The 22,391-nt window shown below is 38.8% G+C and overlaps 1 protein-coding gene and 1 non-coding gene across 9 annotated transcripts in view; both read left to right on the forward strand.

Annotated features, from left to right (window-relative positions):
- The window catches only part of Dis3l2 (DIS3 like 3'-5' exoribonuclease 2), a 322,501-nt gene that overhangs the window by 74,177 nt on the left and 225,933 nt on the right, over window positions 1-22,391 (forward strand). Inside the window, exon 8 of one of the 8 annotated variants that reach the window (XM_028876249.2) lies at window positions 3,517-3,558. The exons of the other annotated variants lie outside the window; for them this stretch is intronic. Coding sequence (XP_028732082.1) covers window positions 3,517-3,558 — 42 coding nt within the window. The remainder of the gene's footprint in view (window positions 1-3,516; window positions 3,559-22,391) is intronic. 8 annotated transcript variants of the gene reach the window in all.
- On the forward strand, window positions 20,636-20,743 carry LOC114697907. The gene has a single exon (XR_003735262.1). It is a non-coding gene; the product is annotated as a U6 spliceosomal RNA (small nuclear RNA).

The following is a 22,391-nucleotide window of genomic DNA, read 5'->3' on the forward strand; positions in this document are numbered from 1 at the left end:
CAAAGCACCCATACACATAAAATTAAAAAAAAAAAAAAGACTTACATCAAGCCCTAATATATGATGTATTTTAGAGAAAGTTCCACGGGCTGCTGAGAAAAATGGGAATTATTATGTAGCATTTGGATGGACTGTTCTATAGATATCCAAGTTTGTTGATTAATTCAGACACTTCTCTGTTCGTCTTTTCTCCTCTTTTCTTTTTTTGGTCAGGATGGCCTGTCAATTAGTAGTCATCCACTACTGTTGTACTGGGGCTGGCTAATCTGTGACTTTTCATCTAATAGCATTTGTTTCATGAAATTGGGTAGACCTGTGTTTGGGGCATATACATTTAGAATTGTAATGTTCTTCTGATAGAGTGCTCTCTTATTCAGTATGAAGTGACTTTTATCTTTTCCCACTAGTTTTGGTTTGAAGCCTTTTTTGTCAGATATTAGATCTGTGACACTGTTTGTTCCCCAGGTTCATTTACATGGGTCCCTTTTCCATTCTTTGACCCTAAGATATTGTTTATCTTTTGTAGGAGGTGCATTTCTTAGAGGTCACAAGTAGGTGGTTCTTCCTTTTATTTGAGACTGGATTTTTGTCTTGGAACTTGCTCTGTAGACCGTGCTGGCCTCAAACTCACAGAGATCTCCTGCTTGTGGCTCCAGAGTGCTGAGATTAAAGGCCTGAGCCATTATACCCAGCTTGGTTCCTCCCATTAAAAATTTTAAATTTATTAATTTTTTTGAGGATTTTATACAGGAGTACTATATTTGCATAATTTCATCCCTACCCTCTTTCTCTTCCACCCCTTCCTGTGTCCTCCCTATTTCCTCTACTCCCTCTTAAATTTGTAACTTCTTTTATTACATATGTATGCTTGCACACACACACATGCAGGCGTACATGTGCACACCCCCCACTCTGCTGAGTCTGTACACACACACACACACACACACACACACACACACACACACTGCTGAGTCTGTTTAGTGTTTCTCATGTGTTTAGGGCTAACTACTCGGGATTGGATAACCTGTCATGGACTTTTCTGGTAGAAAGCAGCATGAGAGAAATACCTAATCACATACAAAGGCCTTGCATCCAGAGAAGAAAGAGCTGATCCTCCCTTTCTCAGTAGCATTAATTGCCTGTAGCTCTTCATTTAGGGTGGTGCCTTGTGAGATTCCCTCACACAGCTTGGCAAGTCAAATGGTATTGTCACTGTGTAGGTCCTACTTATGCATCTGTATTTTTTTTAAGATTTCATGGATGTCGTTTCTCAGATATAAATGACACTATCTCACAGCAGACATCCTGGTCCTCTTAATCTTTCTGCCCCTCTTCTTCAGGTTCCTGCTTTTTGATGCAATCTTTAGTTTGTACTTTTGGACTGGGGGAATTGAGACCATATATATCAAAATTACCATTGAAAGTTGAATATCGATTCCTGCCTGTTTGTACTGTTCGTTTCCCCCATCTTTGTCTCTTGTTTAACTATTATTCTAGTGTGGTTTATTCTTTTCTGGGCTTCATGCATGGATTTTTTTTCTTCTCTTTAGTCTGAAGGATCCCTTCAAGTATCTTCTACATAGCTGTCTTAGTGTTCATAAATTCCTTTAGTCTATTTTTATCATGTAAAGTTTTCATCTTTCTTTCAGTTGTGACGGATAGCTTTGCTGGATATAGTAGTCTGGGTTTGCAGTTGTTATCTTTCAGGACTTAAACTACATCATTCCAGGCTCTCTTGCTTTTAAAGCAGAATAACCTGCTATTGTTCTGATGGGCCTGCTTTTGGATGTGACTTGGCATTTCTCTCCTACTGCTTTCAATGTACTTTCTATGTTCTGTATTTTTAATGTTTTATATATAATATATCAGGGGAGTTTCTGTTTTGGTCTGTCTCTTTAATGTCTTAAACCCCTTGTGTATCTGGATTGACATTCCTTTTCCTAACTCTGGGACATTTTTTTTTTTTTTTTGCCTCAATTCTTTTGAAAATGTTTTCTATGACTTTAGAACAGGATTCTTCTCCTATGCCTATAACTTACAGATTTGATCTTTTCAGAATGTAGCATGTTATCTTGGAATTCCCATTGGCACCTTCTTATTTAATCTTTGTCTTTATTGGACTGTTCCAGTTCCTCCACCTTGTCCTTTGAGCTCAGATATTCTGTCTTCTCTTTGATCCACCAAGCTTTAGTTATGAGACTTATTGTCTGTCATCTGACCTGAAGTTCTTCCTTCATAAGAAATCCTTTTACTTAGTTTTAGTATGTTATTGATTTCCCTTCTTACATTCCATGCTTCTGCCTTGAATCTTATTCTCTTTTCTTTATATTCTTTCCTGTAATGGTTTGCATGTACTTTTATTTACATAATGTAGTTTAAAATAGCTTTTTTATTTAAATGATTTCCACCATTCATTTGTTTATTCAACTGTGATTGGCTGAATATTGGCTTTGCTTGGCATTGGCTTAGGTCTTGGGGATGTAACTGCCATCTTCAGCCTCCCTAGATCAGCTTACAGACCAGCACAGAGATCAGAAGTAAATAGAGCACTTCCCACAGTGCTATGGGACATGTTGCTCATAGAGAATTGGACATTGAGATGATGGAGGTGCAGGAGCTTGATGGAGGAGAGGACAACTCTGTCTAGCAGATCTTGTTCCAGTTTCTTTAATGGATGATATTTGAGTTGCAGGTTGACAGTTTTCCAGATGAACTTTTAGGAGAGAAGAAAAATTTTCAGGCAAAGGACTGTGTTTAAAGATGTAGAAGCATTTGTTCTTTTAAGTATAAGCTGTTCATGGTAGGGACCGTGTGTCTCTGTGTTTATAGTAATAGTGTCTTGTCAGAATATAGTCTTGTCAACTCAGATAGGATTACATTCTAGGTCCTTTACTTTCTGGCTCTGAGCTTTGGAGTGTGTGTGGAAGCAGTCACATGTAAGTGGGGTATGTTTGTTGGTGAAAATTAATGACTTAGAATCACCTAGCACAGTCCTTGGAAAGTCATGGATGCTTCTAAAATGTGAGTTTCATGTGTCCCTTTACTTCTCTTGTAGCTAGCCACCTGATACCTGGCATACAGTAGGCAGGGAATAAATATTTGTTAAATAGTTTCAGTATTTGACAGCATTAGAAAAACATCTGGATCATTTTATTTGATGTAATATTTTGTGACTAGAAGGAAAGAGCATATGGTAAATTCACTAAATTTTGTGATCTTTTGAAGCAGAGTTTTTTTTTTTTTTTTTTTTTTTTTTTTTTTTTTTTTTTTTTTTTTTTTTTAAGAACTAAGTGTCATTGATGGGAAAACAGCGGAAGTCCAGTCAGGTTTTCTAGGTGTTTGTATATGGAAGCTAGATATAATTTTCCCCTTTGAATATAAAATATAAATTGTTCTGTTTTCTTTCTTCTCTTTCCTTTTCCTGTTCCTTTTCCTTCCCTTCCCCTTCCTCTATTCCTCCCTTCCTTTCTTCCTTCCTCCCCCTTCCTTCTTTCCTTCTCCAAACTTGCTGTGTAGCCAAGGATAACCTTGTCTCTGCCTGGAGTTCTGGGATTACAGGTATGTACTTTCATGCCTGGCTTTATTATGTAGTTGTAAGGATTAAACCTAGGGTTTATTATAAAGATACAATAAAGCAGATACAAAAGAGCCAGATGATAGAGTGGTCCGGAGAAGAACAGAAAGTTCTATCGTTGGTTAGGCGTGAATGGACCCATGTGGGCTACTTTCAAAGCCTTTGTCCCCTAAGATTCATCTTACTTTTACTTGACACCTTTGGAGGCAATACTGAGTGAGGGCTTTTAACTCAAGGTACACAGAAGCCCGTATATTATGTCACTAGATTTTTGGAAAAGGAAAAAAAAAAAAAAAAAAAAGCAGTTAACTAGTGTAAGCCAGGAATTGTAAGCTCAAATATGTCTCCTGAATTAGTTGATAGCAGAGGAATTTTAGAAAGGGAAGGGGCAGAACTCTTTGTTGTTTGATGCTGAAAAGGTAGAGTATTAGGGGTATGTGCACACTTGTGCAAATATTGATAGTCACCAGAGTGTTCCTTACAAGTCCCCACCCCTTTTGGTTGGAGGAGTTATATTTTTCTTGGGGGATTTTGAGTATGTGATGTCAAAATGCTGTTGACTAGATAAGCTAATTTCTGTACCTGTCCATTCTAGAGAAGTCAATTTCAAGCTCTTCTTGAATGGATTATTTAATTTGCCCCCTAGGAAACAGTTTATTACCTAAGTAATTTATGGCAGTGTGTGCCACGTCCTTAGCTGATTTCTAGAGAATGAAATTGATAAAGAATAATTTCACTTTTGTCTTACTTTGCTTTGTTCCTGTCTAACCTCTGACTGCTTGCCATTTGATGGGAAGGAAAGTATTCAGGGGCTGGTTCTCTAAGATGGAGGGACTGTTGTCCTCACAGATTCATCATGGGGTACTCAGGGAACAAAGGGCTTTTACAGGGAGGGAGGGGAGGAATAGGACAGTGAACAGGAAGGCCATGTGCTGGGTGGAGTCTTTTTCATGGACCTGGCTTCTTACGCATGGTTCCTGTAGTTCTTATAGACATAGTACTCTCTGGCAAGCCAAACTTCTTAGCATGATCTGGAGAGATGACTCAGCACTTAAAAGCCCTGGCAGCTCTTGCAGAGGTCCAGGCTCAGTTCCCAGCACCCACATGGTAGTTAACAACTGTCTGGAACTCCAGTTCCTGGGGATCTGACACCCTCTTCTGGCCTCTGTGGGCACTGCATGCATGTACACGTAAAATAACAACTCAAACCTCAGCAGGTTCACATTTTGTGTTAGTTGTTGCATGGGCCTAAAAGTAGGGAGATATGTTAACACATTCTGGTGTTATCTCAGATGCTCTAGCTTCTGCAAAGTGAAAGAAAGACCATTGACCTAGCTAACATGTTAATAATTTAGGTGCATCTTCTCTTTAGAATTTAGAATGCTGGGCACAATCTTACAAAGAGCAACTCAGATTGGAGTGGCCATTGTTAAACTTTTTTCCATTTTGTCCAGAAGCTTTTCCTTGATAGCCGTTGTTGTTGAGATTCCATCAACACATAAAGCAAATCTCTTTCTTCTACTTCCTTTTTCTTTAGGCTGCCATCTTTTAATTTCTCATGCTGAAATACAGACTGTGTCCATGTGCCTGTCTACTTGTGTGGGGAGAATTATTTAAGGCTTAGGAGGTATCTGGAGCAGTGGAGTGTGAGAAGATAGTTTTGTGCGACATAGAAAGCTAGAATTTTGGTGGTCCTGTTTCTTCATTTTGTTTATGGTTCTATTAGTGTGTTTACTTTGTAAGAGTTCATCATATTGTACACTTATGGTTTGTGTACTTTTCTATATGTAAATAAAGCTGAGTTACACTGACTAAAGGTATTTAAAACAGGAGGAAAAATTAATGACATTCCTCTGTACTACTTTTAATTAGTACACAAATATAATTGCATTTTTAATAATTTATTTTTATTTTATATACATTGGTATTTTGCCTGTATGTATGAGGGTATCAAATCCCCTGAAACTTGAGTCATAGACAGTTGTGAGCTGCCATGTAGGTGCTGGGAATTCAACCCAGGTCCTCTGAAAGAGCAGCTAGCACTCTTAACCACTGAGCCATCTCTCCAGCCCCTATAATTGGTTTTAATTGCAATTATGAAGATGAGCACAGCAGATTTGGCTACAAAATTTTGATATTCCTTTCCATCAGCAAACTTACAGTCTATCCTTGCTCTTTTTATCAACTTGTTCCTTACATTTCCTATTTCGTGCCCTGAGTGCTTTCACTGTGTAATTCAGACACTACTAAACTTGGAGATATGGTGATTTGTCTTACTAATTTCTTTTAAAGGGGATGAGTTAGGACAGTAAACCCAAGTCCTGAGCCACAAAGCTGGTACCCAAGTTCTTTAGGTCTTAGTTCTGTATCTGCTTCCTTGTAACATATAATTGCTAGAATCTAGAGGATGACGTGCATGTTGCTGGTGGAACACCATGTAGGACCATGATGAATAGCTAACCCTCTCTTGTTGTGATTAGAACCAATAAGCCAAATTTGAAGAGTATGGAAGGTGTGGGGTAAAATTCATATAGCCACAATTGTCTACTGTGCCTGACTTTATATTCTCTAGTGGGATATCCTTGTCATAGGTTATTTGTTTGAGTACCAGCTTCTAGAATGGTTTTCTATGTTGCAAGTTTCCCAAGGTTCAGGTTGTTGTACTCTTTGAGTCAGTATGGACTTATGTTGTACCCCTTCTACAGAGTGTTGAAACAAGAGCTGGGATCTATCTGCACATGGGCTAATGGGTTAAATCAGACACTGATGACCAAGCATGCATGGGATAAGCACTCCATTCACTGAAATACTATTTCAGTGGTTAAGAACATTTGGAAAGTTAAATGTATCTGTTAGGGCATGTGAACATATTTGATCCATAAAGTGTGCGTCCATGTGTGTGTGTGTGTGTGTGTGTGTGTGTGTGTGTGTGTGTGTGTGTGTGTGTATGTGTGTGTGTGCCACAGCCCACATGTGGAAGTCAGAGGAAAGTTTGTGGGAATTGGTTCTCTTTCTATTATGTGGGTCCCAGGTCATCAGGCTTGGCGGGAAGAGCATTTACCCACTGAACTATCTAGCTGGCTGTGATAATGGATGTTTTTATTTATGCCTATTTAAAAAGGTAATTTTATAATTTAATGACTTATTCTTGTATCTTTGATGCTGAGTTCATAGTTTTGTATTTTTCAAAGCTAGAAATATTATAACAGTGCTTTTAGGGTAAAACATCTGTCAGTATTTCCATTATAAAGTGTAATTTTAAAGAGTTTAAAAATCAGCTGTAAAAATTTGTTCTTGGCTGGTACTTAGTATACAAAAATCTCTGCCCAGGGTAGTTTCCAGAACTTTGCAGCAGCATAAGCTAAGGTTACATGGTAGAATCAGCCTACACTGAGCTCAGTTTTTGTTTCTGTCAGCATAGGGGAAGTGACAGATTTTAAAAATGATAAAACAATATTAACTTTTTTTCTTGAGTTGTGTTCTTAGAAAATTGTTGGTTTAAAAAATGTTACTATATCATCTTAAGGGTAACCATTGCTTAAATATAAAAAACTGAAGCTGGGTGTGGTGGCACATACTTTTAACCCCAGAACTCTGGAGGCAGAGGCAGGAGGATCTCTGTGAGTTCAAGGCCAGCCTGGTCTACATAGTAAGACCGTGGTCTGAAACAAACCAACCCAACCCAACCCAACCCAACTCAACTCAACCCAAATTATACCACCAGCCTGACCTGCAACCCTAATTGGAGGGGCTTGCAGAACTCCGTTGGGATTAGGCTCCAGCAGCTCCTCTTAAGGTCAGCGCTAGGGCTGCACAGTGACTTGTGGCCCCAAACTCTTTTTTTGTTCCCTGCCCTAGTTTGTTGAAAAGTAGCTTTCCATTTGGTATATGGCTTAGCTGTTTGCAAAGGAAGTCAGAAAATGCTGAGGAGAGGGCTTCATCATGCATGGCTGCAGACGTAGCCAGTGAAGCTGGAGAGCGTCTAGTTGGTATAATTTTCTTGCTAGTCTCTAGGCAGGTCTTAGCTGATGCTGTCAACCATAGTGCAGATAAACCTTTTGCTTTTGTGTTGTTGCAAGCATGCGTGCACATACAGTTCTGGTGCATTTACAGCTCATGGCCAGGTTCTCCTTCAGGTCTTTTCTAGACTTTCCTCATAGTTAAGTCCTATTAAGTAGATTCCCTCCAGAATAATTTCATATGAGCTAGCTTGACTAGCCTTCTAGTTGACAGTAGCTACCTCTTGTGCTACTGAATCATGGAAGTACATGCATGTAAAGCCTTTAGGGAACATTTGAAATCTCATCAGTTTAAAATGAAACATGACTTTCTGTGAAATATGAGTTGGAAATAGTACTGGGTTTTATGCATTCATTTAGAAATATAGTATCCATGGTGAAAAAAAAGAAATACCTTATTAAAGATGTGCTTCCCCCCTCCACAGCCACCCTGATTTAAAGCCCCCCTCATCCTACAAAATAATGATGCTATACTACTCTTAGGACCAAATGAAGCAAAAATAACAGCAAACCCTTCCTTTATAAACCCAAACAACTCCACTAAACAAATGTATTTTGAGAATCAGGTTAGAGTTCTTAGGAACTAACTTTAGGTTCTTTGTGTCATTTTGACAAATGGTAGGGGCACCATGCTTTAGTGGACAAAAGCCCCCCTTGGCTTCAGAGTCTGTTATGTGTTGTTCTCTCTGGAGTCATCTTTGCTGAGATGCTACCACTTTTCCTGGCTGGTTTTAGGTGGCTTATTCCAAAAACACTGCTCGTGTTGTCGGAACTCACGAGACACTAAGGGCTAGAATCTTGTGTGGAAGTGACAGTGGGCATTAAGCAAATGTTTGATTCACAGGTCCTAAGAAGCATGTGTGATTCTGTGCAGAGATGCTCTTTGGGAAAGAGCAGATCATGTTTCTTCTCAGAGGCATAATTGGTTGATTTCATTACTTGCTGAGAGGTAATTTTTTACCATTATTTATTTAGTTTAAATTACAATAGATCTGTTACATAGTGCTTTCACTGGAATTACTCATTTTTCTAAGAAACCCTGTTTCCTTTTAGCAAAGAAATACAGGTTCTGTGAAGCCTTCTTAGTGAACAAGAACCAATAAATGTACACACACACACACACACACACACACACACACACACACACACACCTCTCCACCCATGCATTACAATTTATGTCCATGAAATATCTTCAATTCCAGTAGAACACCACATAATTTGTTCTAGCTTTCCATTTATGTCTCCTTTTTCTGACATGAGAAGTCTGGATTTTATTATCTAATATATATTTCTGTGAAGAATGGCATGGAGAGTTTGATTAGACTGCATTGACTCTATATGTTGTTTTTGGTAAGATGGTCATTTTCATAGAATTGAATCTACCAATTCTTGAGCATGGGAGGTCTTTCTATTTTCTAGTGCCTTCTTTAGAGTTCTAAAGTTTTCTTTGTAGAATTCTTTGCTTCCTTGGTTAATTTACTCCAAATGGTTTTATTTTTATCTATGTATCTGTGTATCTATGTATCTATCTATGTATCTATGTATCTATGTATCTATCTATCTATCGATCGTTCTATAATGCTACTGTAGATAGGATTGTTTGGTAGATAGGGTTCCTTATTTTGACATTTTACTCATGCATTAACTCTTACCAACATGAAATAGGACATTGTGTCCCTCTTTTCTTGAAAGTTTTTGTCTAAATCCCCAGCCCAGATACTTATTCGTGTGTGTGTGTGTGTGTGTGTGTGTGTGTGTGTGTGTGTGTGTGTGTGTGTAGATCAGAAGTCAACCACTTTTCTTTATGACCTAGGAGCTACCCACTTTGTTTATTTTTGTTTTGTTTTGTTTTGTTTTGTTTTTGTTTTTTGAGACAGGGTCTCTTACTGGGACCTGGGTCCTACTGATTAGGGTAGGCTAGTCAACTAGAGAGGCCCAGGGATTTACTTGTCTCTGCCTTCCCAGGCCCGGATTATAGCCTATGCCATCATGCCTAGCTTTTTTATGTGGGTGCAGGGATCAAACTCATGTGCTTATGGTTACATGGCAGGCACTTTGCTGACTGAGCTATCCCTTAGCCCTACTTCCCCAGGTAATTATTCTTAGTCTCTTAGTAGAGATTGACCATGTGGAATATGACCAGCCTGGAATATGGCTCTTGTTTCAATGCCTGATGCTCTCTTGTCCTCAAACATTTTTACTGTAACTATCTTATTTTCAGAAATGGTCTGCAGATTAAATTTATTTTTCATTGAGTTCCAGGATATTGAAGTACATCTGTGAGATATGGAATGCATTTGCTACAGGTTGGTATGATGTGAGAGAATTTGAGGTTAGATACTAGTTAAGTTCCCACATAAGTAAAAACCTTAAGTGTAAATGATCCTTATTTTAGTTGACAAGTTATTGAAACATTTAGGTTATTTTCTTTCCTGAGTAGTATTATATTCCTGTTTTGATTCTGTGTCAAAAATTGTGATTCTAAAAGAAGTAATATTTGATTTAAACAAGCATTTACAGCCCTATTAGGAATACAAATACAGAGAATTTCTTTAAAAGAATACTAGTTTGATCATTTCTAAGGAGCCTTGGATCTTTTGTCTTTACTAGAAGGCACATATTGTTTGTACTCCACTAACATAGGGGAATGTCAGTCTTGTCTGTCTCTATGGGTCTCTGTGCGGGCCATATAATTGAATGGGGGAGCTACAAAAAACTTGGTAAAAGTAAAATGTTTTAGAACCCACAAAAACCAAAAATTAATTATAAGCTCCTTAATGAAGTCAAGCTGTTTCCAGCAGCGTTCACTAGTGTTTCAGCAGATGACGTCATTGAAAACTTAGTTCTGAACACATATCATTTCCCTTGGTACTGCTCCTGCCATGATGCCACACAGTAGGAAACCCTGTTGGGAACAGCTTGCCTCAAAGTTGAGGTTACTTTTCATTATAAATTGCACTTTTATCTGTATGTAAAAAGTTTTCTCCCTTTTAGAAACATAATGTTTTAATATTAGAAAATAAGGCTTTTCATATTTTCTTACTGTCATTCCTCAGCATAGAAGTGTTAAAATTAGTATATCTTTGGGTTGGATAGTCGTAGAATGTCTGATTTTTAAAAAATTGTTGTAAGCCAGGCGGTGGTGGCATAGGCTTTTAATTCCAGCACCCGGGGGGCAGAGGCAGGCAGATCTCTGATTTCGAGGCCAGCCTGGGCTACAGAGTGAGTTCCAGGAAAGGCTCCAAAGCTACACAGATAAACCCTGTCTCAAAAAAACCTAAAAAAAAATAAAAAAATGAAAAAAATTGTTTGAGTTGCTGATTGAGTTTCACAAAAAAATATTAAATGAATTTTCTTGAGATTAGTTCATAATTGCCAATAATTTTTATATTGCTCCTAAACATACTTTTATCATTTTATAATATATATTACTGAAAATTAGTGTTCTCATTATTGGTAATTCTAAATCAAGATATTGTTCAACTCTGAAAAATATTGAAATTTTATGTGTGTATTTTATTAGTATGTCCTATAGTATCAAATATTCAGCCAAGATGTAATTCTTTCTATAAAATAAATGTATCCATATCAAAACTTTATTAAAGCTTTAATAAATGACAAAAGTATATGAATACCTGAGAATTGTTTTAAAATAAATTTCATGCCAGTTGTGATGGCAAAAGCATGTAATCCTAGCACTCTGGAGACTTAAACAGGTTGATTGTTGAAAGTTTGAGCCAGCTGGGCTACATAGTGAGTTGTAGGGCAGCCTGGGCTATGGAGTGAGATCCTGTCTCAAAAAAACTCAGAAAAAGAAAAATGCTTTATGATATTTTACTGGTAATTATTTAACTTGTAAAACTATTTTTATACTATATATCTAGTGTCATGTAAAAATGTGTTGAGTTAAAGACATTGCAAGAGGAAAAAGTTTAAGAAACTCTGGTCTAGTCTAGTTTAATTCTCTGCTGTGGTGATTGGTGCAAGAATGGACATGTGACCCATATCAGTCCCAAAGAACCTTGGGGTTTTTTTTTTTGTTTTTTTTTGGTTTTTCGAGACAGGGTTTCTTCTGTGTAGCTTTGCACCTTTCCTGGAACTCACCCTGTAACCCAGGCTGGCCTCGAACTCACAGAGATCAGCCTGCCTCTGCCTCCCGAGTGCTGGGATTAAAGGCGTGCACCACCACCGCCCAGCAGACTTTGGGGTTCTTGCAGAGTATTTAGTGAGAGATTCATTACTGGATTAGTGAAGAGGATGAACACAATCTGGAACCTTGTATTTGTCTCCTTCATCTTTCTCTATGAAGAGAGGGGTGCTGTGGCAATGGAGCTAATATTGAGGAAAATTGAGCAGGGCTGACACACGCACACAGACACATAGACACACACACACACACACACACACACACACACACACACACACACGCACGCACACACAGACACGCATACATGCACACAAGTGACAGAAAGCAAACCCTAGAACTATCATTTGAGACCCTTAATATGATGGGAGTGACTTATTTACACATATGCCAATAAGTTACTTTAAAAAGTCAACTGTTTTCTAGGTCATGGTGGTAGATCAGAAGCTTTCTGTTTCACATCATGATGAGAAAACTCAGAGTAAGAAAGAACAGACTATATTCTGAAGAGAGGAAAAGCATTGGTAATCACAAAGAGATGATAGAAGAGCCAGAAAAGCACAGAAAAGTAGAGATTATGCAAAAAAAGTAGGAAACCTTTCCAGTCTCAACGGACCACCTGAAGCTACAATACAAGGGAAGGTGCCCAGCACGGGGACAGCCGCTGGCATTCTTAGCTCCTATAGGAAGTCCATTGCCTTGAAAGCCTTAACCCCAGTGCAGGATTTGGTGTAAAAGTGACTCCTTGCATAGCAGACTGGCATTAGAGAGGAAGCCCATTTTGTTGCTCCTTATATTTGAGGATTTGGTAGCTAGGCCTCCTCTTAGGAAGGGCCCCAGTGAGAGCTGGGGAGATGGCAGAGCAGGTCAAGATGCTGTTGAGCCCGCAGAGCTGAGTTCAATCTGCTTGTGGGAAGAAGCTCTTCATGCTATCTATCCTCTGACCTCTGACACATTTGCACTGTGGTGTACAACACACACACACACACACACACACACACACACACACACACACACACACAAATAAGTAAATAAATGTAAGTTCTTGAATGAGAGCTCTCCTATTGAGAGTCAGCTTCTTGGGAACTTGAAAGCAAGGACTGTTACAACTCTGAGCCTGGGTCTACCCTGGCACAGTGTCTCAGTAGGAGACAGCCACAGGAGACAGTTGGGCAGGGCAAGTTGAGCATGATCTGGCTGAGAAATTTGGTTAGCAGAGGGCTCAGTGTAAAAGGTCTCATGGTTAGTATCCCCAATCTTGTGGCTAGGAATTCTAAGCCCATGACTGATAGATTGCTTGGTCTCCAGAACTGCTTCCTTTCTGCATGTGGTTCCCTGTAGGGTAGGGCCAAGAGCCGTGTGCCCTAGTCCAACAGATCTCTATTTCCCCTGCCTACATCCTCCTGCATGGGATCTGAACAGGCTGAAACTGGCAGGCAGAGTGCAAGCTTCCCACTTCCCCCTTTCCCAGGCAGAACCCAAATGTTCTGTCTCTTCCTTCACACTTTAGTGCCCTTGGAAGACTCCTAGCACAGAGATCTGTTGCCCCTAGGTACATATACTGGGAGATTGTCCACATGGTCTGCAGTGGCTCCTGTTATGCAAAGAATGAAAGCTTCTACCAGGATTGCAGCCATTAAGCTGACAACTGACCCTTGACTGATTTGATCCTTAGCCCACATTCATTCAGCGTTAGCCTGAATGTTAGGATCTACAAGAGTCTTGAACTCCATTTCACTACCCGATCCTCATCCTGAAGATTCCAGTGTTAAAGGACCCAGAAATAAACTTCTCTGATTCTGTCACTTAAAGTCTTCTTTCTTTTTACTGTATTATTGTTTTTTTTATTTTTAAAAGATCTGTTTTTGTTTTTATTTTTACCTTCATCTAATTTTATTTTCATAATTCTTTTCTTTTCTTTTTGTTTGTTTTTTGTTAGACAGGGTTTCTCCTGTCTAACAGCCCTGGTTATCCTGGAACTCATTTTATAGACCAGGCTGGCCTCAAACTCAGAGATCCTTCTGCCTCTGCCTCCCAAGTGCTGGGATTAAAGATATGTACCACCACTGCCTGGCTTCCATATTTATTTTCTAATGGAATTTTTATCTCTTACTTTTTCCTCTTCCCCTTTTCTCACATTCTTTTTTTTCTTTACTTTCAATGAACCCTACCTCTATTCTTTTTTGCCTCCTTTATTTCATTTTTTATTATTATTACTTTTACTTCCATGAGTTTTAACTTCATAGTTTAGTCTATGCTATTTTTTCTATTTTCACGTTTTATGCTTATTAGTGATGCAGACACTGGCTTTATGTGACTTGTTTTGGTGTTGTTGCTGGAACAGCAGTGCTTTTTCTCTTCACTGTGTAGTGTTGGGGTTGAGCTTTCAACAGAAAGCTGTTCACTGAGAATACCCTAATGCCAGAAGAGATATTAATTCCACAGATGTACAAATTACAGCCTATAAACTCAATAAATATGAAAAACAATATGACCTCTCCAAAAATTCACAACCTTTCAGTAGCTAAATTTAAAAGTACAGAAATGGTTGAAATGCCAACGAATTAAAAAGTATTGCTTGAAATTTATCAGTGAGGCTGGAGAGATGGCTCAGCAGTTAAGAGCACTGGCTGCTCTTACAGAGGATATGGGTTCAATTCCCAGCACCCACATGGTAGCTCACAGTTGTCTGTTAACTCTAGTTCCAGGAAGTCTTATGCCCCCTTCTGGCCTCTGCTGGTACCAGACATGCACATAGTACATACATGTGGGCAAAAGACTCATATACGGAAAATAATAAAAATTGAAAAAATGCAAAGACATCATCAGTGACCTTAGAGAGGATTCAATAAACAGATGAATGGGATAAATAAATAAATTTAAGACCTCAACAAGAAATTCAACAACTTTGATGAAAAAGAACAAAAAGAGATAGAGAACTTGGAAAAAAATTAACAACACTATAATCTTGGAAATGAAAGGTCATTAAGTCAAATTTTAAAACTCATTAGAAAGCATCCAATAGAATAGACTAGGAACAAGAAAGAATGTCAGGGATAGAGACTAAGGTTGAGGAATTATTACAGTTAGATAACAACACAGTGATACACATAACATCTAAGACCTTTTGGGGCATGATTAAAAGATGAAACTACAATTTGTTGTAGAAGAAAGGAAACTGAGTGTCTTAGTCAGTGTTCTATTGCTGACTAAGAGACATCATGACCACAGTAACACTTATAAAGGAAAGCATTTAATTGGGGCTAGCTTATAGGTTCAGAGGTTTAGTCCATTATCAACAAAGCAGGAAGCATGGTGACATGCAAGTGGCCATGGTGCTGGAGAAGGAGCTGACATACATCCATATCCATGGGCAGTAGGAAGAGAGAATGCAACTGGGCCTGCCTTGGGCTTCTGAAACCCCAAAGCCCACCCACAGTGACATACTTCCTTTAGCAAGGCCATACCCACTCTTAATCTTTCTTAAGTATTGTTACTCCCTAATGACCAAGTATTCAAATATTTGAGACTATGGGGGCTATTCCTATTCAAACCACTACAATGAGATACAGACTAAAGACCTAAAAATCTTAATGTAATTGTAGTAGAAAATACCCCAAAATCTAGCAAAGCAAAGGGATATCCAAGTGTATAAGGCATCTAGGATCCTTAAAAGACATGCCTGGAAAAGAAACTTTCCATGCCATATTTAGTTAAAGTGTAAAGAGTGTGAAATTGCTTGATGGATAAAGTTGCTCGTTGTCAAGCCTGATGACCTGAGTTTGATCACCATATGGTGGAGGAGGGAGAGAACCAACTCCCCAAAGTTGTCCTCTAACTTCCACATGTTTGCCATGGGACATTTGTACCTACTTACTGAACACATAATAAATAAGCATAATAATTAAATGAAAAATACAGGACAAACAATACTGAAAGCTACAAGAAAGAAGTGTTAGATAACTTACAAAGGTAAACCTAGTAATATAGTAGCAGACTTATCAACACATATACTAAAGACTTGAAGACCTTGGGCTTATTATTTCAAGTCATGAAACAAAATAACTGCCAATCGAGACTACTATAACCAGAAGTTATCCTTCAAAATCAAAGGATAAATAAAGGCCATCTGTGATAAGCATAAACTAAAACAATTCATGACCACTAAGACTGTATTTCTGAAAATGTTTAAAGGAGTATCATATGGAAGAAGAAGAAAGAATGTACAAAGTGTGAGAGCTTGGGAATAAAAATACATCTTACCAGGAGAATAAACAATGAGAAGTAGGAGAGAATCAAACATTTTCAACTCATGAAACCAATAAACCTCTAAGGTAAGAAAGGGTGAAGTTGGTACATACTTAATAATAAACCTAAATAATAAATAATAAAAGAGTCATGACTCTTCAACTAAAAGTTGCAGACTGCCTGAATGGATTTAAGACAAAACAAAACAAAAACCCAGGTGTTTGTTGTCAAAAAAAAAAAAAATCACCCTCTATCAAAAACACAGATCCAAAGTGGAAAGGGTAGAAAATGGCATTCCAAACAAATGGAGTAAAACATAAATCAAGAATAGTATACTTATATCTGACAAAGTAGGCATCAAGCCAAAATCAGAAGATCATTGCGTATTTTTAAAGGAAACAATCCATTAGGAACATGGAACAATTGAAAATACATATACTCAGAATGTTTGGTATACCAATTTTCATAAAACAAACAGTATGGGACATAAATGGACAAGATGCAATAACAGTAATGGCTTCAATACTTTACTTTCATCAATATATCCAGATAAATTAAAAAAAAAAAAAAAAGAGTTAAACTTCACCATAGGTCAAATGGACCTAATGGGATATCTGTAGAACATTCTATCAAATAAATGTGGAATATATTATTCTCAGCAGTCCATAATACTGTGTCCAAAATAGACCATATTGTAAGGTCTTAAAGCAAGTCTTAACAGGGAAAAAGAAATAAAAATAATTGATTTTATCATGTCATATGGAATAAACTAGAAGTCAATAGCAAGAGAAACCACAGAAACTACAAATACATGGAGATTGAACAATATATTTTTAAATGATCAGTGAGTCACTTAAGAAATCAGGAAGGAAATATGAAAATTCCTAGAATCAAATGAAAATGAAAACACAAGTTGTTAGAACTTTTGGGACACAGCCAAGGCTTTTCTAAAAGGGAAGTTTATAGCTATCTCTGCTTATATTAAAAATCACAGAAAACTCAAATAAATTACTTAATGATAAACCTTAAGGTCTTAGAAAAATAAGTACAAGCCAAGCCCCAGATTAGTATGTGGAAAGAAATATGGATCAGGGCTAAAATTAATGGAATGGAGAGTGAAAGGAAATACAAAAGATAATGGAACAAAGACGTGGTTCTTTGAAGAGAGAAAAAGGATTGATAGACTGTGAGCCAAAGTAACCAAAAGAAAGAGAAGCTCCAAATTAATGAAATTAGAGCTGGAAAGGGGGTCATTAAAGTGGTATCATGGAAATTCAGAATATTATTAGATGATATTTTGGAAACTTAGCAGTCCAATAAACTGGAAAATCTAGAAGGAATGGGCAAATTCTTAAGACACATGACCTACTAAAATTGTATCTACAGGATGTAAGCAACATGAACTCATCCACAATGAGCAGTGAGACTGAAGCAGTTATGAAGACTCTCTAAAGAAAAGCCCACAACTAGAGGGACTCTCTGCTGGACTCTACTAGACCTTTAGGGATGTGCTAACACCAAAGATCCTCAAACTGTTCCATAAAATAGAAAGGAAGGAGTGTTTCTAGACTCATTGTGCAGTGCCAGTATTATCCTGATGTCAAAGCTGGATAAGGACATTGTTTTCGTTAGGGTTTTTATTGCTGTGAAGAGATACCATGACCATGGCAACTCTTATAAAGGAAAAACATTTAATTGGGGTGGCTTACATTTTCAGAGATTTAGTCCATTATCATTATGGTGCAACATGGAGGTGTGCAGGCAGACATGGTGCTGGAGAAGGAGCCAAGAGCCCTACATCTTGACCTGTAGGCAGCAGGAAGTGGTCTAAGACACTAGGCATGTCTTGAGCATGTATAAGACTTCAAAGCCCACCTCCACAGTGACATACTTTCTCCAACAAGGCCACACCAACTCCAACAAAGCCACACCTCCTAATAGTGCTACTCCCTAGGAGCTTATGGGAGCCATTTACATTCAAATGACCACAGACATGGTAAGAAGAAAGCTATAAGTTGGTATCTTTGTTTATCATAAATACAAAAATTTTCAGTGAAATACTTGCCCAAATAAGGGAACAACACATTGAAAAGATCATATACCACAATCATGTTTTTATTGTAGAAATGTAAATATGGTTCAACATGTACAAATCAATGAATGTAATATAGTATGAAGAAGATGAGTAAAGGACATAAATTATATGACCACCTCAGCAAACACAGAAGAAAGCCTTTGACAAAGCTTAAAACCCCTTCATGATAAGTTCTGGTAGAAACTCATGGATTAGCAGAATTAATATTGTTAAAGTAATTATATTACCTAAAGTGGTGCTTAGATTCAATGCCATCCACACTAATATTCCAGTGGCATCCTTCACAGGAATAGTAAAAGAATCCTAAAATTCGTACAGAAGCACAGAACAACCTGATAGCTAAACAGTTCTGAGGACAAGGAAATATACTAGAGGTATCACAAAGTGTGACCTGAAGGTATTGTACAGGACCACAGTAACCAAACTAGTATGGTACACATAGAAACATATTGACAGACCATGGAATTGAAAACATCCCTACAACTTTCTTTTTCTTTAAAAAAAATGCAAATTTCATACATGAATATACTATATCATTTCTATACTGCTTCCCCTTCTGACTCCTTCTGTGATCCCTATCTCTCAAATTCATGAACTCTTTTTCTATAATTGCTGCTGTCACACCACACCACACACACACACACACACACACACACACACACACACACACACCCTACTGAGAGTCACAGTTAATATTGCTCATAAGTAAATCTATTTAGAGCTGATTATTTAGGACTGAATAACCTATAAAGGAGTTCGTCCCTGGAGACAAAAAGAGTCTTCCTCTTTCATCAGGTATTGATTGCCTGTAGCTCTTCATCTATGGGTGAGGTCTTTTGAAGCTATCCCCAGTCTATGTTGCTACAATGACTGGTGTGGTCGCTGTTTAGGTCTTGTGCAGGTAACCATATTGTTAAGATTTAATGAGTGTAGCATCCCTGTCGTAAACATAGATAGAAGATGCTATCTTGAAGCAGGTGACCCAGTCCTCTGGCTCTTTAAAAAAAAAATTTAAAAAACGTGTGTGTGTGGGGGGTGGTGGTGGGGGTCTGTGGGTCTGTGGGTTTGTGCATGTGAGTGCAGTACCCATGGAGGCCAGAAGAGGGCTTTGGATTCCCTGGAACTGGAGTTATAGGTATGTCTTACGGTTTCTATTACTGTGATAAAACACCATAACCAAAAGCAATTTGAGGAATAAAGGGTTTATTTTATCTTATAGCTTGTAGTCCATCATCCAGGAAGTCAAGGCAGGAACCTGAAGGTAGGAACTGATGCAGAGATGCTGATACTTACTGATGCTTACTGGCTTGCTCAGTTCACTTTCTCATACAGCCCAGGACCACCTGCCCAGGGACAGCACCACCCACAGTGGGATGGTCCTTAACACATAATCATCAATCAAGAAAATGGCCTCTAGGCTTTCCTCAGGCCAGTCTTACTGAGGCATTTTCTCAGTTGTAATTTCCTCTTCTTAGATGACCCAAGCTTTTGTCAGGTTGACAAAAACCCAACCAGGACAAGATGAGGTTGTGAGTCTTTTGATGTGTCTGTGTTAGGAACCAACTAGGTTGCTCTGGAAGAGCAGCATCTGCTCTGAACTGCTGAGCCATTTCTCTAGACCCTGGCTCATAAACTTTCCACTCCCTCTTTCCTGATGTTCCCGGAGCTTTAGGTATAGGGTTGTGTTTTGATGTACCGATTGGGCTGGGCACTTCATAGTCACTTACTGTATGCATTTGGACCTCCAGTGTATCTCAATAGTAGCCTCTGCCACAAAAAAGAAGGTTCTATCTAGTGGTGAGCTACATTTACCCGTGAGTGGAAGCATACATATTTAGAATACAATTGGCAGCTAAACTGATTTAGAGAAATGGCAGTATTAATTATTCTCTAGGTTAATGAGCTCTCTATGAGCCATGAGTTTTTGGCTAGATTTACAGGACCAGGCATGAATTTCCTCTTGGCTTGCTTAAGTCCAGTTAGACAGTTGTTAGTGCCACTGTTGTACCATTGGGGGCAGCCTGCTGGGCTGGCTGTTGTGGTTTACAGACTTCACACTGGGTAGGAAAATCCATCACTTTACTCCAGTGGCAGCTTTTGTAGCACCTTCTGATACTAGGAGAGCTAGTTCTCAGAGAGGAGGTTTCCAGGTTAGTGCGAGCTTGATTCCTCCGAGTCCTGTCTGAAGTTTGTGGTGTTTTCAGCAACAGGGTCTTACTTTGAAGTTCTGGGAAGCAACCAAGGACAATTAACCATCTTACTCTTGAGAAAGGTGCTGTAAGTATACATTAGATAAAGATATCCTTTTCAACAAGTAGTGCTGGGAAAACAGGATATCCACATATAGACAACCAAAACTAGATTCTTATCTCTCACCCTGCACAAAAGTCAATTCAAAATGGTTGAAAGTCTCTAATGTAGGACCTGAAAGTTTGAAACTATTAGAGAGTAATACAAGGAAAATGAACATATAAGCAGAGACAATGAATTTCTAAATAGGCCCCAAATTTTTAATAATGGCAAGAATTGACAAAATTTCATCAAATGAAAAACCTGTGTGTCTCACTTTGGCATCTCTTATATTCTAAAATTGAAACAATAGAGAGATTAGCATGACCCCAGCATATGGATGACATATAATTTTTGAAGCATTCTATATATTTAAAGACCCAACTCCACAGTTGGCTTCTGATCTCTACATGCATAAGCACACCCACACATCATGCACACACACACAGAACATACACACAATAATAAATAAAGCTTGTGTATAGCAGAGGGGACAATTACCACAGTAAAGAAACAGTCTATATGATGCAGGGGTTTGTCTTTTTGCTAAGTGTATATTTGAAAGAGGAGTAATGTCCAGACTACATAAATTTTTTTAAAAGAATAAATAATCCATTCAATAAATCGACAAGTGACTATAATAGATAATTCCCCAAAGAGGAAGATAATGGCTAATAAATGAATAAAAATTCCTTATCCATCTGATAAATGAAAGTCAAAATGATGTTGAGATTCCATGTTGTGTTAGTGAAAATGCTTATGGCCAGTGTCAGGTAATGAAAACAGCAGGAGAGGATTTAGGAATAAAAGAATTTCAAATTAGTCCAGCGACTGTAGAAACCAGTTAAGGACATTCCTGAAAAACAAGAGAGGACGATGGTGTGGTGCAGCCATAGCGCTCCTGCAGGTGGTCAGCTTGCTGTAGAGACGTGTCACTGTGTGTCATTGGCACCAGTCGCAATGGCCAGGTGAGGGAGTCAGCCTTGGTGTCCGTTAAGAGATGAAGACTGAAGGGAATGTGGTATCTATAGAGAGTGGAGAAAGCCCCGAGTGAGTGAAGTTCTGAGTGAATGCGTGCTGCTGACGTGGGAATGGCCATGTCAGGGACCCTGGAGGCTCAGACCCGTGGAAGAATGGCAAAGCCTTTCTCACCCCTGGGGTGAGGCTCAGAGGGAAATGAATGGTTGAGGCCTTCCTCAGTGGACTGAGTGTGAGTGTTGATAGTGCATGTAGAAAATGTCCACCATAGCTTTTTGTCATCAGATGTTTACAGCTTGCTCCTGTGTTCACTGTTCATTAGCTAAACCTGTCTCATTGATCCAGCTGTATCCCATAAATCCTGCTTCCTTGTTTATCTGTATGTAAATAACCCCACTTCTTTGTTCAGGCGTGCGGTGGTTTGAATGAGAATGGCCTCCATAGGCTTGTATATTTAAATATTTGGTCCTCAGTTGGTGAAACTGTTTGGGAAGGATTAGGAGGCGTGGCCTTGTTAGGGAGGTGTGTCACTGGGGATGGGCTTCGAAGTTCAAAAACCCTCACCATTCTCAGTTAGCTCTCTCTGCCTCTTGTTTGTGGGTTGAGATTGAGCTTTTAGCTATAGCTCCAGTGCCAGCCTGCCTGCTTACCTGCCGCTAGCTCTTCACCAGGATGGCCATGGACTCTGTGTTGGCTGTTCTTGGTTGTCAACTTGACCACATCTGGAACTAACAAGCAGCCAGGCTAGGTACACCTGTGAGGGATTTTTTTCTTAATCAAGTCATCTGAGTGGGAAGACCCACTTTTTTATTTATTTATTTTTGAAACAGGGTTTTTCTGTGTAGTTTTGGTGCCTGTCCTGGAACTCACTCTGTAGACCAGGCTGACCTTGAACTCACAGAGATCCATCTGCCTCTGTCTCCCAAGTGCTGGGATTAAAGGCTTTGCGCCACCATTGCCTGGCGGGAAGACCCACTTTTAATCCAGATCTTCTGAGGTGGGAAGATCTACCTTTAATCTGGACCACACCTTCTGCTGGCAGCC

This window comes from Peromyscus leucopus, chromosome 13 (assembly GCF_004664715.2).
Source record: "Peromyscus leucopus breed LL Stock chromosome 13, UCI_PerLeu_2.1, whole genome shotgun sequence".
NCBI classification, from domain to species: domain Eukaryota; kingdom Metazoa; phylum Chordata; class Mammalia; order Rodentia; family Cricetidae; genus Peromyscus; species Peromyscus leucopus.